We start from the raw sequence: 17901 nt of genomic DNA on the forward strand, positions 1-17901 counted from the left end.
GATGACTCTTTGTTGCGGAATCGAGTCAAATGATTTGGAGAAAAAATTACCTCCTTGTTTATTTATGATGCGAGGCACGTGTGATAAATGCATCATCCTTTTTCGAGACTTTCTAGCTTGTTAGTTGTTGGTCAAGAGCCAATAATGGATAATTACAAACAAGCAGTGAATTACCACAGTGACTGTATTCAACTACTCGAACGAGAAGGGAAGACCTTCTAACGGACATTGCTTCAGCAGCCGGCTCTCCCAATGAAGCTGGGCGACCTTTCTTGGTCATTGATTAAATGGTTTTATTGGATTCGGAAGCTTAAAGTAAACATCTTGTCAGAGCCATTGTTCACCGCATGGCTTTATTTTCAGTAGCGTGCGCTGAAATTAATAGCAAAAGATGCGGGGAATGTGCTGAATAGCGTGTCAGAGGCAGGATGTGGCGAATCTTCGGGAACACTCCATTCGTATTTCCGTACTACCATAGCAAGTCAAGTTAATATTATTCGTCTAAGTGGGAATGCATCCGGACAGCACTTACATAACATTGCCAGGCACACAATTAGTTGCGTCATTACATATTTGGTAGCAATACATTTACGATCGCCGCTGCTGAAAGGAATCCATGTCAAGCCTTCATGCTGATCATGTTCACCATTTTTTGCAAAGCGCTCCGGCCTAAATTCGGCTGGTTGGTCCCAGATGTCCGGACGGTTTTGAAGAGCGTGCATATCAATGCTAATACTGGTGCCTTTGGGAATGAAGGTGTCACAGATATATGTGTCTTCTTGAGTTACTCGAGGCCAGATGGTATCTGCCGGCGGACTTATTCGCAATGTCTTGGAAATCAGATATTAGAGGCTAGAGTTCATAGACTACAATTTAGGAAACTTACTTCTTTTGCGATCATGTGGATATATTCCATATTTTGGGTTTCGGCAAAGGTAGGAATAACATCCTTTGGTTCATCTCCAAGTATGCCAAGTACTTCCCTACGAGCTTTGTCCTGAATACCCTAAAATCGGATGTAGGAGCCCAAAATCAGCGTACACAAATGTGTTCAAAATGTTACAAGACTCACTTTGTGAGCGGCCAAATGATAAATAGAAAACGCGATAGCGTGACATATTACTTCGTATCCTGTACAAGGAACAACGAATGGGTGATGCTGAAATAAAGCTCACACAAAAAAATATTACCGGCTACGAAAAGGATGGCCGTGTTTGCCTAGTATCAAGATATGTCAGTTATACATTTCACATCATATCGCCTTCAATAGCATACTCTTAATTCTTCCATTGGACAAGCCTCTTCATCCTTCATTTCTGCCTCTACCATCAGTGTGAGAGCGTCTATCTCACTGTTTGGCGTGCTTCCACTTTGTTCTGGTTGCTGTGTTTGAAGCATAGATCGTCTCTCGTGTGCTTTCTTTAAAATGAGTTGATTGAGGACATCGATGGCGTCGTTGCTTGATTTTAGATGAGGAAAAATCTTTGATGCAAGGAAACTCATGCCTGGAAATACGTATTGAACGGGATCAATTAATGCATTGAGCAGCTCACGCTGTAATGCGGTCCACTCTGCTTCCTTTCCATCCAACGCCTGGAAATCAAGTCCTGAACAATGGATTATTTTAAATGCTCCTCGGGAGGCTTTTTGTCGTGTCATATGTACCAAAGAATGCCAATCCGGCTCCATCCAAACTCATCAAGCGCATCAGTTGCAGAACCTCGACACGATTTCCGTCATAGTTGTCTATGTTTTTGTAGACTCGGAGCATCACGTTTCCCAAAGCGTCCGTCGGCACAGCTCGGCTGAAAGCCGGATTTATCAGCTAAAGAGCCCATCTAGCCTATTACCGTCGATTCTGCTGATCGATTTTCCACTTGTGATTAATCATCTTCTTCTTACCTTTCGTTGCTTCTTCCATGTAATCCCATTGCTAAGCGGGAGATTTTCATGACCAAAAAGCCTGACAACAGGTGTTGAGTCCGCAAGCTTATGGAAAACAGATTGGTCCTTGGGAATATCTCCTGTGTACCCTTTAATGATATTTGAAGCGGTTGATAGGATACTGCATCATCTTACTTGTGTTAAGTATGGTTTTAGCCGCTATTGGATCTGCAACATAAACGGTCCATTCGAAAGGTACTTTGTTCTAACGTGAATATAGGCGTCAATTACATGCAGCGTCCAACAGCTTTTCCTTAATTAATCTTTTTTTTATACCAAGTAAATGCCCTTTGACCTTTGAATGATTGGCAAAGTGAGCTGTTCGAAGCGTTCTTGCGGCGACTTTTGCGACAAGAAAGCTTTTATCATGCACCAATAAGGTACGGCAGGTATGTGACGCAAGTTGGATGGGACACGAAAAATTTTATACACTTTGAAAGTAAGGAAAAGAGTCACGGCGGCGCTCAGATAGGACCACTTGCGTGGTTTGTCAAAGTATTTGATAATCCGGCTGGAATCCATTCGACGAAAAAAAAAGAATATGGGAGAAGAAAAAACAAGGGGTCGAGCTTTGGGAAAAATGAAAGTTGTTTAAACTTGAAAATCCCTGAGACGCTTTAGAGTTGACGTCGTTGTGACAGCGTATCAGATCAAGTGACATGGTCAGAAATGGACACTCGTTTTGCGTTGGCAAAAAAAAAAGTATCCGAAAGTAATACTGAAAGACAAACGGTGTTTCTGTTTCTCTGCATTTTTGCCCTAGTCAACTGTTTTGTTTTTATCTTCTTAACATCATCGCATATGTTGACAGGAGTTGGCTTTGAGTAAAAAGATAGTGACCTGAAACTGACACAAGTGATGACAAACCAAATGAAAAAACGCCGTGATCTATTAAGAGAAAGCGGACTATAAGCAAAAGTATACTTTAAAACATATGCTGTCAAATCCGATGTTCCCGCCCTAGATAGTATTTATAAGTGATATTTTCTATTCGTTAACAAGCCGTACACCCGCTGTGCAATGGATGCCACCTGCCACCGGAGGCCGCCCTCTTACATTGAGCGACTTTCGTCAGACAAAAAGCCTAACGCATACACGGCATAACCTGGGCGAGAACTCTTGACGGAACTTCGGTATATTAATGACAACCTTATGGCATACGTTGCAACGTGATTTGTTTCTGAACACGCGCAGGGCAGCACTGATTGACCCCCTCAGTTCCATCCCGCCCAGGCTATGATAGATCTAGAAAGATGTGTGGGTATGTTGGGTATTTAAAAAAATGAGTTAGTAAGCTCTTTGATTGATTCAAATTTTCGTCAAGATATTTTACCTTTGTTATTTGAGTTTGCAAAAGCCATTGATCGCTTGACATGACTTGGATTATATGACATTGAAAAAATTTGAATCAGTATACGTTCATTACATCATAGCAAAGGAAAAGAAATTGGACTTGCCTTTGAACCAAATGGTATACCGGAAAAAAGAAAGATGGTACGGACCGCCAGGTAAGCTTCTTCATCGATGCGGACAATAGAATTGCTCCCAGGGACAGTTAAGCAATGGATCGGTGGTGTCAGTTTGAGCAGGCAAAAAATATTGACGTGGGCAGAAGTGACGGTAATTTCGAGTTGGATTCCAGATATCGAGAGTCCCCCGAATAAAAAGAAATAAAAATAAAGTGCATGATGATAAAAAAAAACAATGGTCGCGTCAGTAAAAGCCTCCTAAAAAAACCTGTGAGAAAAAAGAGGAAAAGACTGCGAAAAGAATATGTACATGAATATAAAATACAAAATACAAACTACAAGATACAATAATCGGGGAGACATCTTGAATACCATATCATGAGAAGCAATCCAAAGGAGAGGAACATGAAGAGGACACGTAAGCGTTTTTCCGATGAACAAGAAGTCACACCACCGACGATGGCCTTTGACGTCATCCGGTTTCGCCAGATGGATGGATGGATGGCGAGAGAAAGTCAAGTTGTAGCATACAGAACTTGTTAGGAGAAAAGAAGACGGAAAAAACCGGAAGCCGGAAGAGATGAAAAAAAAAGAGGCAAGTCTGTTTTGCCGGAGCAAAATCGATGGTAGACCACTCGACGCTTACCTTTTTGAGGATGGTAGTCGATTTAACCAAGTTTGATACACTGGGATAAGAATGGTCTGGATGATGAATGCGGATGGGATCTTGATACAATGGTAGTGAGGGTTTATCAAGCACACAGGAAGAGAGATGAAATTGAAGACAAAACTATAATGATTTCCCATGGATGAAACAATAGTCACCCTACTGATGCATGAATTTATAGATCGAAGAACGTCTGCTTATGTATTATTCGATTCATTGAAAATCGAAAGAGAATGAAAGGTATAAATGACCCGTATAACTGACAGAAAACCCAAATTAAATGATGCTACAAAGACGCCAGTCGTATCATTAACCACCTTTCTTCAAAAAGAGCTCCACTCACATTTTTATTTGAAAGACGACGATGCTCTGTTTGACCACAACTGGCGCAAACGGCACCTTGCTGCTGATTGTTTCGTCTAATATCGTGAATGGGCAGCGAGGCATGGTTGGAAGATAAAAAGTTTGGTTCTTTGGATGTGTAGTTGGGATGTTGCTCTGAGGAAAGCGAGACAAACTTGATTAAAGAGGAGGTTGGATCGATTGCTCATTTTGTGATAGGTTATAGTCAAACTCCGCGCTTGAATTGGCTGAATTTATAGAGTTCAAGATTACATTAGTTTGCTCCAGTTGATATTCCTCTGTGTCCATGCTGTCAGCACTTTTGTGTTCGCAGACATCTCCAGGGAAACTGTTCATCACCTTCTCATTGAAAAAGGCCACATGTCTGTTTTTTGGAGCAAGATGGCACGGCTTATTAAGAATTCTCTCGAGAGCATTTCTGATAAAGATTGGCCATATACTGATATACCAGATCTTTGACATTGGAAGAAGGCACCAGCATCTCTGGTGGGAAGTAACACCAAGTTCCCATTTGTGTACGGTTCCCTTCCACTACCATTGCGCAAAAGATAAGAGGCGAATTGATCCAATATGCTAGCATCCACACCACTGCTTAAGCGAGCTTGTTCTACACGCATGTTTGTCGTTAATCGAAGAACCCCCACAGATGGCCAGAAAGAGGCTCTGTTTAGACATTGTTCAGCAATTTAGGGCCTGGTTGCTTTGGGGATAACTGGAAGAACTTGACGGAAATCGCCGCCAAAAACAATCAATTTACCACCAAAAGGCACATGCTGAAGAGCCGGATTTACCATCTTCATTACGTCTTGAAGAGTGCGATTGACACCTTCTATAAGATGTCGGCTGACCATGGTTGCCTCATCCCATACGATTAACTGTGTTTACTGCAATAACAGATCTGCTGGCGACTGCGGCGTTATTCGACACATTGTGCGTTGATCAACTTTCAATGGAATTCCAAACAATGTGCGGTTCGGCCACCGCGAAGCAGTAAAGAAGCTGTTCCGCTTGACGCCACTGCTAGAGCAACATTGTTTGTTCGACGAATGGCAGATAAAAGGGCATTAAATAGGAAAGTTTTCCCTGTCCCCCCTGGACCATCGACGAAATATAATCTGGATGATGAGTGATCGGTACCCCTGGTAGTAGCTTCTATGACAGCATCAAAAACAGCCTGCTGGCTCGTATTGAATTCATAATGTGGTTCTGGCTCGCTCATAACTTCTGCAATAATGGCTATTTGTTCTCTATTTAGTCTGGTTGATTTTCGGTGATGATTGCTTGAAATGCATCTTGACGACGTGGAACGACAAAGCCATCAAAATCAGTCAGTGATCTCGATAGTGTGCTCAATAGGTTTTCAATCTCCAACAACGCACGATTGTACACAGCCTGTGATGGCTCTATTGCCCTGTTTCCCTCTTGTGTTTTCCAGATATAAGCATAATCTTCCGCTAAATGATCACAGAATTGCATCCACAGGGAAAAGGGGTTGGTAGGCTCACAGAAATTGATTATAGTTGCAAATAGTCTTCGAAGTAGATGACATCTGATAAGTTGATGCTTCTTGAAGAGCAAGTTGTCATTCGCTGTCATCTGAGAGCAGTCCAAGCTGTCGTGCTGCAGCCTGGAAAGTTGGCATGATGACGCCGTTAATTATGCGAAGACCTTGGAAACTTTGCGCACCTGGGATGTTATACAACATCATCCTTAAATAATATTTTTCGGATTGCCTTGGTGACACAGCGTACATCCGGCCGATCGTACCGCCAAAGCGTCGTTGACGTCTTCTCCGTGTCCGTGTTCTTTGGTGATATACGTATTGCGATGGGAAATCAGGGTAAAGTCGGCTCGGGCTTGAGGATCCGTTCTGTTTTTGGCAAACCATGCTGTCAAAGTTGTGTCATGAGCACGTTCTGCCACTATTTGAGGATTATCATCTTCGGAAAATTGCACAATTTGCTCATTTTCCAAATGGATGGCCAGGCGTTGAGTGTTGGGATATTCAGAGTGCGAAATGAAAGTAACCGATGAACGCTTTCTGCAGCCGAGACAGGTTTTTTACACAGTTGTGCCCAATCAAATGTATTGTTTTTGCTTTTTAGCCAATCAGAAACCGTGCAAATGATTTAACTTGCATAACTCCCAAAGATTTTTAATATACAGTATCAATATCAATATCAATATCAATGCGAGGATGGATGCATACATACTTTGCCGAACCTTTCTAGCTGGTTAATTGTTGAGTCATGAAAACCCCCAGTCAGGGTGATAATATGAACAAGCCGTGAATATACCCAAAAGGACTGCATTCAGCTACTCGAGAAGGTAAGATTTTCTATTTAACACTGCTTTAACAATCGGTTGTCCCAATAAACTCGGGGAACCTTCCTCGGTCGTCAATAGCCATTTTATTGCACGCATAATGTACGCATAATTAGAACGCTCTTTGGATGATCATCGTATAAACATAGTACACCGCACGTCTTCGATGTAATCAGTAGCGTGCGTTGAAATTAATAGTAAGAGATGCGGGGAATGTGCTGTATACCGTTTCATAGATAATACCGCCGCGGTATGGTGAATCTTCGGGAAGATCCCATTCGTATTTTCGTACTATCATAACCAAGACAAGTTAATCATCGTTTGTAGGTGGGTTATACATCCAGTAACACTTACATAACATTGCCAAGCACACAATTAGTTGCGTCATTACGTACTTGGTAGCAATACATTTACGATTGCCGCTGCTGAAAGGAATCCATGTCATGCCTTCATGCTGATCATGTTCATCAATTTTTGCAAATCGCTCCGGCCTAAATTCGGCTGGTTGATCCCAGATATCCGGACGATTTTGAAGAGCATGTATATCAATGCTAATCTTGGTGCCTTTGGGAATGAAGGTATCACCAATGTAGGCGTCTTCTTGAGTTATTCGAGGCCAGATGGTATCTGCCGGTGGGCTTATTCGCAATGTCTAGGAAAGCATATTAGAGAGCTGAGTAAACGAAGGAAAGTTTCAGAAAATTTACTTCTTTTGCGATCATGTGGATATATTCCATATTTTGGGTTTCGGCAAAGGTAGGAATAACATCCTTTGGTTCATCTCCAAGCATGTCAAGTACTTCCCGACGAGCTTTGTCTTGAATATCCTAAGATCCAATAGGTGAGAAAAATCAGCATAGACAAATATTTCCATGGTTGCAAAAGACACACTTTGTGAGCGGCCAAATGATAAATGCAGAACGCGACCTGCAACTTCGTACCCTGGACAAGAAGCAATGAATGGGTGGGGTCGAAATTAAGCTCATACAAAATGATATTACCGGCTCCGAAAAGGATGACCGCATTTGCCTGGCATCAAATAGCATGTCAGTTTTACATTTCAGACCACATCGGCTTGCTTCAATAACATACCCTTAGTTCTTCCAATGGGTGAGCCTCTTCATCCTTCATTTCCGCCTCTACCATCAGTGTGAGAACGTCTTTCTCATTCTCGGGCTCGCTTCCAAGTTGTTGCTGTTGTTGTGTTTGAAGCATAGATCGTCGCTTGTGTGCTTTGCTTAGGAGGTATTGATTGAGGACATCGATGGCGTTGTTGCTTGATTTCAGATGAGGAAAAAATCTTTGCTGCAAGGAAATTTATGCCTGGAAATACGTATTGAACGGGATCAATTAATGCAGTAAGTAAGTCATGCTGTAACGCGGTCCATTCTGATTCCTTTCCGTCCAACGCCTGGAAATCAAGTCCTGGAAACGGATTATTTTAGACTCTCCTCGACGGAAGAGTTTTTTCTTCTTCTTTTCTTTTTTGTTATTTTTTTTGTTATTTTTTTTTTTTTTTTTTTTTTTTTTTTTTTTTGCGTCATGTGTACCAAAAAAATGCCAATCCAACTCCATCCAAACTCATCAATCGCATCAGCTGCAGAATTTTGACAGGATTTCCCGCATAGTTGTTTATGTTGTTGTAGACTCGGAGCATCACTTTTCCGAAAACGTCCGTCGGCACAGCTCGACTGAAAGCCGGATGTAGCAGCTTAAGGGCCCATTTTGCATGTTAACTCCGGTTCCCTTGGTCACCCACTCGTGACTCATAATCGTCGTCTTACCTTTCGTTGCTTCTTCCATGTAATGCCGTTGCTAAGCGGGAGATTTTCGTAACCAAAAAGCCTGACACTAGGCGTTGAATCTGCAAGTTTGTGGAAAACGGATTGGTCTTTGGGGATATCTCCTGTATATCTTTTTAATGATACTTCAGGCGGTTGATACCATGCTGCATCATCTTACTTGTGTTAAGTAAGGTTTTAGCCGCTATTGGATCTGCAATATAAACGGTCCATTCGAAAGGTACTTTGTTCTATAGTGAATCAGCCATCAATGACATGCCGCTTCCAACAACCTTCTTTAATTTTTTGTTATACCAAGTAGATGCCGTTTGACCGCTGAATGATTGGCAAAGTGAGCTGTTCGAAGCATTCTTGCGGTGACTTTTGCAGCAAGAAAGCTTTGATCATGCACCAATAAGGTACAGGTATGTGGCACAATTTTGATGGGACAAGAAAAATTTTATACACTTTGAAAGTAACGAAAAGAGCCACTGCAGCGCTCAGATAGGACCACTTGGATGGTTTGTCAAAGTATTTGATAATCCGGTTGGAATCCATTCGACGAAGAAAAAGAATATGGGAGAAGAAAAACAAAGGGTTGAGCTTTGGAAAAACTCAAATTGTTTAGAATTAAAGGATCTTTGAGGCGCTTCAGAGTTGACGTCGTATAAACACCAAGTGACACGGTCAGAAAGGGGAACTAATTTAGCCATTGCAAGAAAAAAGATCCACTAAATAGATAAACGTTGTTATAGTTTCTCTGCAGTTTTGCAATAGTCCATTTTGTTTTTCTCCGCAGCATCATCGCATATAATGATCACGAGTCCGCTTTGTGTAGAAAGATAACGACCTAAAACTGTCGAATATGATAAAACATCTAATGAAAAAACGCCGTAATCTATGACAAGAAAGCAGTGCAGGAGGAAAATGGCTGATCCCGGATAATCCAGGGGTCCTTATAGTACGTTGTCTCGTTTAGTTCTACTGATATCAGCGTCTCAACCTCGGGTTTTTCTTGCAAGTGCAGCAGCATGAAGACAAGCCTGTAATTTTTTCCTGTGCATATGCGTGAGATTTGGAAGAAGCAAAACAGCAAGATATGATACCTTATGCACTGTTTTTCAGTTTACCCCTGAAGGTGGCATCCTGGCCAATCGCGAAAAACCCCATTCCAGCTTTTGTTTGCATGGCTCTTTGGTCCCGACTACTTTGTTGTAAGGGCGTGAAGCAGGGCGAAATTACTCGCGTCTCTTCGTAATACAGCATGATTCTCTGCCAATGTCCTGAAAAGTTGCTAGATAAAAAGTTATTGAGTATCAATTATCCAAGTAACGTACAATGTAAAAAAACAAAGCTTTCCCTTAGTGAACTATAAGCAGGGTTTAAACAAGTTGACAACTTAATTTTGCGAATTGTCATATATTTGAGATTCCGGATCGACACGGGTGTGTATTGCTTTTCGGCGGCGTTCATCATCTATTGGATGAACAGAGACGTGTAAAAGAAAAAAAAAACGTTACAATGTTGAAAAGTGGAGTTAAAAGAAAAAGGGAAGAGAAGGCGTTAAATAGGATGGCTCACATGCACTATGACTACTGTTTCGGCTTGCCTGGTGACCATCAATGTTTTAGCTCAGCAGATCAATGTCAAAGAGCACAATAAGTAGCCACAATTGAGTCTCTTATCTTCCTCCGACAATCCTATCAATATATTTACGCATAAACGATTATTCTTCATGAAAAGAAAATGGATATGAATATTGCAAAGACAGAGGCCGTCGCAGACAGTGGGGGAGATCGACCCCAACAATGGAGTTTGACGCGACGGATCCTATGCAAAAAGTACACCGAACCGGCCCATTGGGACACCAAGACATGCTCAAAACAAGATCCGGTAAGCGTCTTACTCTTTTAGTAGTTGTGGTATATCCACTATTTGTCGTATCATCCATCCTATACTGGTGTTCCCAAACAAGAAAGGTCAGGATTAAGACGAGTTTCCATTCTGGGTGAGCTTCTCTATTTGAACACTGATTGAGCCTCTCCATCCATAACTTGGATCTGTCACCGAGATCACTTCACACGGGTCACGCTCACATCTCACAGCATGTAGATCCTTCCATACATCTTATAACCCAGGACTGCTCACTGATATATAGTTATTATTCCTACTCAAGGCTAAAGTATAAACAAGCAGATCACATTAATCGAAATAAAGAAATCAAACAGTCTCAAAAGATTCTCATTGTCTCATTTTGTTCAAATTCTCTCATACTGTATATCACAGTAGTTTCTGACATAGCTGGTGTGTGCTCCTTTTTTGAGGACGCAAGTCCGGTTTCATATGAAGTCAGTCTTGAAGAGATCAGTTATCTCTATGCGAAGCAACGAATACAGGCCGTTGCCCAATACGAACACCGAAAATTACTGAGCAACGTTCGGATATCTCATCCGTCGAGTCGATCTAGTTTTCTCATGAATCAAATCCATCGTTCACAGAACATATGCACCTTTTCCAAGACACGCTAAACAATAGTCACAACCACGTTCATAGTGACTGGTAGGTAGGCATGTCACGGGTGGCTGTATTTCCCCACGGTACTGGAGTCGCTGCAATGGTAATGTATTACTAGTGCTGAGCATTATTGGGCCACGCATATATCTGCGTTGAGCCAGGAACATCATTTTCACAGATCCTGCAATATGGATATCAAAAGATGTTCCCAGAAACAGAAAGTATACATCCGCTTCCGACCCAGAAGTAGAAGGTAAGTGTAGGTCAGCCATGAAGCGCCAGGCTTTTCTTTATCTCGTATTCGCCTCAAAAAAACTGCATCACAAGTAGATAATTAGAAGAGTTGACTGTGAAGAGAAAGAGGGGAAAGGGACACGTCTTTCTCTGCACCAGATTTTTCTTTACTTTTGAAGTAACGCGTAGCATTCATGCACAGAATAAATGTATTGTTTTTGATAATGTTTGAAAATTGAGATTTTATTTAGTTTAGGAAGAGGAAGACATTACTAACATAGAGAGATAACCCAATCTGTGCGCTGACCTCAATCTGCCATTGACTCATAAAAGCAAATTACCAACTATTCACCATGATACTTTCAAATTGCATGAAAAACCAACACACCCGACCTTTTTCGCCATAAAGCCAAGCTTCCATGAATATTTCTCATAAGTTGGGAACTCTTTTCAAGATTCGTTGGATGACGTTGTACATATGCATGTAACCGATGGAAAAAGCTTTCCGGTTCGAGGGCCTCACTATTCCAAATCTACACGACAGGTGTAACGTATAACACTGAAGCCGAAGAAAATGATTTACCTTCGTCAATGTATCGTTGTTAATACGAAGCATCCAATTGATCTGCGCCCAGGTAAATTGCATTAGTACCTGCTCGTCAATCCATCTCGAAAGAGTGGAGTGGAGCGGACCAGAACGCAAGTCCTCCAAAGTACCCGGGAGATGACCCTCCTGCTTCCAATGGTAAGTCACGTTCACATACCAGCGTCGGCATCGAACGATGAGGCGGTGATTCTAGCCGTGCATCCACACCGCATGGAGGGACGAGTGCAACGCTTCTTTGCCTGAGGCACATATTTGCCTTCACGATGGCATTCGTAATAACAACGGAGAATTGACCAGGCTCGATGGACCCTTTCTGGAGGAACTTACAGCAACACTTGGCTTCTTGTTTCTCGATTAATTTGAGGAAGCACATCCTGCGGAAATATGGAGACGGCAGGACATTCAGATGCAAAAGTCTTCAAGAGGACGGATGACCGAGTTGGTAGTAGCGTTGATCGCGTGAGAAACGGACATGCTATTGATAAGGTAAGACACACGCGCCAGCAATAGTGTTGACCTATAAAAAATAGACAAACACATACCTTATGAAGAAGAACGGAAAGAGAGGGAAAATAGAGGCACTCAGCAACAGCATGGTGTCTATTTGTTTTGTGACGCGCGAAATGATGACATGAACTCGAAAAATAAGTTGCACAGCGGAGCGTCAACAAACATCGTCACATGAAGATGACGTTGCGAAATTCGATCGGGCTTCATCGTCCTCAAATTGAACTTTTTCACGCGCTTATTGTGGGGACCGTAACTTTTTTTTTTCTTTTTCCATATACGCTCACACCATGCTTACCACTACCGCCGCACGCATTGCTCTCAAGGTATTGGAGGCTCTGACACAACTGCTACTATGACACTTTTTCTAACCCAGTTTTCGCTTCATTCTATGTGTGCCGGTTTCAGACACGACCTTTGGCTCAGCGCTTTTATGCAACAGCCGCTGGCGCCAATGCTCTGTTGTTTGTCGAACATAAAGATGGGGCCATCGGTGGTGCGACTTTGAATGCCCTCACAGCAGCCAGCAAGCTCGGAGGATCAGTTACTGCCTTGGTTGCTGGTGATGCCCCTGAGAGCGTGGCCAAAGAGATTGCGAAATACGCCGGTGTCTCCAAGGTTATCACTGCTTCGGATGCTGCTTATGCCAAGGCTTTGCCTGAAGACGTGGCTCCCCTTCTCGTTGAACTCCAGAAAAAATACAACTTTACTCACTTGATTGCCGGTCATACTGCGGTTGGCAAGAACATTATGCCCCGTGCTGCTGCTCTCATGGACGTCGCAGCTGTTTCTGATATCACAGGCGTTGAAGGCGACGACACTTTTGTCCGTCCTATTTATGCTGGTAAGTTCACGCCTCTGACGACTCTAAATAATGAGCATATAGGATAACCAGAAAACATTCTTTCTTCTTTTTACCTTGACATAGGTAATGCTATTGCTACCGTAAAGTCCAAGGATGGTGTCAAAGTCATCACGGTCCGTGGAACAGCTTTCGAAGCCGCCCAAGCTTCTGGTGATGGATCGGTGGAACAGGAAGCTGCTCCTGAAGCCGAGAAACCCGCTATGACTCAATGGCTCAGCGAAGAGATTCAAAAGTCGGATCGTCCCGATCTCGGTTCAGCTCGTCGTGTTATTAGCGGTGGTCGTGGTATGAAGAACGGCGACAACTTCAAGTTACTGTATGCTTTGGCAGACAAGATGAACGCTGCTGGTAAGTCACGTGCTTGTGAGAATAAAACAAGCGGAATATGTAAAATGCGAAAATGATGACTCACACCGTCTCGTTTTGCAGTGGGTGCTTCTCGTGCTGCTGTCGATGCCGGTTTCGTCGACAATTCATTGCAAGTTGGTCAAACTGGCAAGATTGTGGCTCCAGGTAAGGGATATTTATGCATACAGTGAGTAGGGAAGCGATATTGATCACAACCTCCATTTTTTCGTTTCTCCTATTGATTAGAGTTGTACATTGCTGTCGGTAAGTAAAGATGAGAAGACCGTGGGAAACTTGAAACCGGTAGTCTGATCAGATAATTTTTTTTCTAAATTATTACCTTAGGTATTTCTGGCGCTATCCAGCATCTTGCGGGTATGAAGGATTCCAAGGTCATTGTTGCTATCAATAAGGACGCCGATGCACCCATCTTCCAGGTCGCCGACTATGGCTTGGTAGACGATTTGTTCAAGGCTGTGCCTGAACTTACAGAAAAACTCTAAATAAGTGGATGCAATCTTGAGTAGAGAGAAGATCTTGTATCAATAAAAAAAAAAGAGAGAATACATGCAAGGTGAATAAGGTAATGGTTGTCTCAGTTCATTCCCTGGCTGTTCTTCCTCCGATCATCATTATCAACAGACAAAGCATCCATATTTGGCATGGTAGCAGACCAACGCAACTAGGCGGAAATACAGCGTAAACATTGATTTACAGCTGTTATGATTTCTTCCAAATTTGTGTACATCCAATCCGTTAATGCAGAAGCGTAACAACACGACCGCAAACAACCTGTTTTTAAGCTTCTCGGTCAAACCAACGAGAAAAGACAGCGCATATTGACAGCTGCAGCAGGTGTTTCTACCGGAAGATAAACAAAACGCCGATGTGTGTTTATTTATCCTTGTCTTTATGCACACGACAACATGAACACGAGGCAAAACGTCACTGTGGCTGTATTTTGCATTGGGCTGCATCCTTTGAGCCACGCTTTGGAGCTTGAGCTGAACCAAGCTAACATCCAGTGCAAACTCACATGTCTTATCGAGAAAGAGCGCCATTGGATGTTTCATGAATTGTAAAAAGGGAGATATGTGCTCTCAGCAGCCGACCTACAGATCTGCAGAGATCAGTTCTGCAAGGAGTTGAGCCCATGACAAGGCGGATACAAGTGATATCCTGTGATACTGCTGCCCTTATGAACCGTGCCGAGCAGAAATGATATGCGCAGTGCATGACTTGTATGTTGTCGTAATTTTTCTGCCAAAATAAATGTTCCCCAATGCATGAAATTATCATTTCAGTGCTTTTAAACCGAGAAAACAAAAATAAATCCGGTAAAAAAGAAAGAATAACAGCGACAGTAAAAAATGAGAATCCATGGACGGCGTGAATGATCGTTTATGGTTCGATCTTCAATTTTCCTATAGAACAGCAAATGTACAGTACAAGGTATGCAAGAAAGGTATAATAAAATGGAAGAACATATGAAAATCCAACGTATTTAGTCGTCTTCATCGTCATCTACTTCACCCTCGGAGCTGACTGTGACGAACTTGTTGTAATCTTGCTGTGCAATCTGGTCTTGTGTTAATTTCAAAAACACAGCCTTGAGGCCATCACCGTCAAAGTGATCGACACCAAACAGTTTGGAAGCTTGATATTCCAGTCTAAAAGTCAATTGTCCGCTCTGGTTGGCTTCATTGATATCCGCATAATACTGATACCAATCACGGATGGTACCAACAGGGTATCTAAAAGAGGAACAAAAAATCAGTGATAAGTAAAAAAGATAAAAAAAAATAGTCGCACCCGGCATCAACTTACTTGCCGCCCTTGGTTTCATATTCGTAGACTCGGATAGCCGGATTATTCACAGGAACCACAGAAGGTGCATTGAAAAGACCAGTGACAAAGTTATTGAATTCCACTTCATTGGTAGCCAATGTGCTTGTGGAACCGACAGCTGCTGCATGTACGTAATCAGTTTGTTGCCGTAGAACTGCCGTTAACATATCATCTACGTAGATGGAACTGATTAAATTCGTGACACCCGGCAATCAAAATCAGGTAGGCACTTACTGTTGAAGTGACCTGCAAAATGGCCCAAAATTGTATCGGCATAGGTTCCTAGCAGCTTGTAATACTCGGTGTAACATACGTCGCGAAACAGCGGCTGGTCCTTTTTACCGTTTGGTGGTACATGAGCACTGTAACAATAATAATAATAAAAAAAGAACGTTAAACACCGATCTCAGGGAAAAAATGCACAGCGTCGTCAATTCGGTTTCCAATAAACCTACATGATGTATGTCTTGATATTTTGACGACGGGCATCTTCCAACACCTGGGTTAACCATTGAAGATGCAAAGCGCCGGGACTTTTAGGATCATCGCAATCACTGACATTTTTGTTCTTCTTGAGGAAACCCATTGTATTGACGCTGACGGCACGTAATTTGCCTTTGACAATGTCTTGCACGAAATAGCCAAAATCGTTGAAGTCTTGGGTCAGGTTCAAGCCGAAAGGTTTCCAAAGATCTTTGACTTTGCCGAATTGCGGATCTTTCCATTCTACAATGTTATTGTCGTATACATCATTATTGCCAATGGTGGGAAACTGCAATGTCATGATAAATTAAAAATAGAACATTGACAAAGATCACACGTATACAAAATACTTACAATTTTGATGCGCGAGAAGTCAAATGTCTTGGTGAAATAATTTACAATGGCGCGCTGATCTTGCAGTTCGTCGTCGGCAGTGCGTGGCTGCACGCTTTTATCTCGATCCTGGATCATCAGCGATAATATTGTTAGAAATGGCAACAGGGCAAAATCATGATGGATTTTACTACTTACATGGCGGGCGGAATCACCAGTATACATGATGAAATCAACATCAGATAAATTTTTTTTCATAAATTGAAACGCTGATTCGACCTAGATGCAAGGGACCAAAAAAAAAGTGCGTTTGATGAGATACACAATACATGTAGATATGTAGGAGCATTCAATGGCTGATAAATCCATACCAGTACGACAGGGGAATCACATTTTGAACCGAGAACTCCAAATTTTCCAGCGACTGTGCCAGCATAACTTGATTTTCTGTGGCAAAGCTCAGATGGGTCGGAGCCTTCCAGATAAGTCGGATCCAAATGGAAATCTAATTACCGCAACAGAAAAAATGCGCATTTAGAATTTCTATTTTCTACGGCCATGATATTTTTGGATGGACTTCGTTTCTTTTTTTGTATGTTTGCTTTTATTGGGTGATTCTCACCTGTTACTTGAATAAAACGTCCGGTTAAATGGGATTTTGTAGGATTAAATCCATCCAACGATGGCAAAGGTTGTGGTGGGTGTAATGAATGGGACGAATCGGAAGGTTGTCCAGGTAATGAAGGATCACTGATATCCTGTGGCGCGGTAGGTGGCGATGTAAGGAACGAAGCGGAATTAAGAATGCTGGAGACGAGTAGTAAGATATCCGGGATATTACGCATATTGGTGAACAAGAGATCAGTTCAATTAGTGATAAATTGTAGTAAAAATGGAAAGTAGATGAATAAAAAAAAAGAGGCAAATGTTTGTTTTCGGCGGTGATGTGGGCTTGGAAAAGCCGGCGCCTTTATATAGGCAATGAACCAAAAAAAAAAAAAAAAAGTTTGTTTCTCCCTGAACTTATGCAATGGGAAGATGGGAATTCCACTTTATCGGATCTCCAACTCTGCTGAGCCGCTAGATTTCTTGTTCCTCTGATGATTTCCGTGTCCGAAAAAAGGAACCATCATCACACTCTATTCTGCAATGAGAATCTCTCTCAACTTACTGAACGTGGACATGGGGATGATAGCCGTTTATGCGTTCAGGGCTAATAATACACAGTGATATACAACGGAAGATTTTTGGTCAATATACAGCCATTGGCGCTTGCCATCAATATTCATCTGGGTTAGTCTGCCCTTTTGTTTTAGCATTTTCGAATACTCCATGAAAATCGCATCACCCCATACAGCATATGCGGCTAACCATCTCCCTTGTTATCAATAAACTGGCGCCAGTTCTCCAGGGGGTTTTTGTTGTTGTGGTTGCCTTGGCAAAGCGTGATGATAAAGTCAGTTCGTTTTTTGACTTTTCTGTTTATCTGCACTTGCAGCCACCTTACTCTCTTGGTGTGGCTCACATCGAATGTTTCGAAACGTTTGTAATAGGAGGACCTGTAACTACGAGGATCCGAGACAATACATCTGCACCCACATTTTGCGGTTTTC

General features: G+C 42.2%; 4 protein-coding genes across 4 annotated transcripts; 1 reads left to right on the plus strand and 3 right to left on the minus strand.

Annotated features, from left to right (window-relative positions):
* Window positions 1–56: 56 nt before the first annotated feature.
* Window positions 57–2466, minus strand: BYT42DRAFT_641631 (cytochrome P450; the record flags this gene model as incomplete). The annotated part of the gene is made up of 10 exons (XM_051572558.1): window positions 57–469; window positions 533–830; window positions 887–1006; window positions 1073–1131; window positions 1191–1218; window positions 1276–1607; window positions 1666–1825; window positions 1903–2024; window positions 2080–2149; window positions 2221–2466. The coding sequence occupies 10 exons, from the start codon at window positions 2464–2466 to the stop codon at window positions 360–362; spliced, it is 1545 nt and encodes a 514-aa protein (XP_051427040.1). The 3' UTR covers window positions 57–359.
* Window positions 2467–6940: 4474 nt separating this feature from the next.
* On the minus strand, window positions 6941–8811 carry BYT42DRAFT_555636 (cytochrome P450; the record flags this gene model as incomplete). The annotated part of the gene is made up of 9 exons (XM_051566690.1): window positions 8731–8811; window positions 8553–8674; window positions 8339–8479; window positions 8102–8179; window positions 7861–8073; window positions 7660–7797; window positions 7476–7595; window positions 7123–7420; window positions 6941–7059 (listed from the first exon to the last, which is right to left on the minus strand). The coding sequence occupies exons 3-9, from the start codon at window positions 8423–8425 to the stop codon at window positions 6941–6943; spliced, it is 1053 nt and encodes a 350-aa protein (XP_051427041.1). The 5' UTR covers window positions 8426–8479; window positions 8553–8674; window positions 8731–8811.
* A 3819-nt stretch (window positions 8812–12630) lies between these two features.
* BYT42DRAFT_555640 (uncharacterized protein) lies at window positions 12631–14267 on the plus strand. Its single transcript, XM_051566691.1, has 6 exons — window positions 12631–12737; window positions 12820–13255; window positions 13340–13624; window positions 13706–13789; window positions 13871–13888; window positions 13970–14267. Exons 1-6 carry the CDS (start codon window positions 12702–12704, stop codon window positions 14125–14127), a joined length of 1017 nt encoding a protein of 338 aa, XP_051427042.1. The 5' UTR covers window positions 12631–12701; the 3' UTR covers window positions 14128–14267.
* A 645-nt stretch (window positions 14268–14912) lies between these two features.
* BYT42DRAFT_182067 (Metallo-dependent phosphatase-like protein) lies at window positions 14913–17298 on the minus strand. Its single transcript, XM_051562421.1, has 8 exons — window positions 16911–17298; window positions 16660–16793; window positions 16487–16567; window positions 16310–16417; window positions 15928–16244; window positions 15707–15834; window positions 15452–15644; window positions 14913–15378 (listed from the first exon to the last, which is right to left on the minus strand). Exons 1-8 carry the CDS (start codon window positions 17131–17133, stop codon window positions 15129–15131), a joined length of 1434 nt encoding a protein of 477 aa, XP_051427043.1. The 5' UTR covers window positions 17134–17298; the 3' UTR covers window positions 14913–15128.
* Between the last annotated feature and the right edge of the window lie 603 nt (window positions 17299–17901).

This window comes from Radiomyces spectabilis (genome assembly GCF_025331425.1).
Source record: "Radiomyces spectabilis strain NRRL 2753 chromosome Unknown BYT42scaffold_2, whole genome shotgun sequence".
NCBI classification, from domain to species: domain Eukaryota; kingdom Fungi; phylum Mucoromycota; class Mucoromycetes; order Mucorales; family Radiomycetaceae; genus Radiomyces; species Radiomyces spectabilis.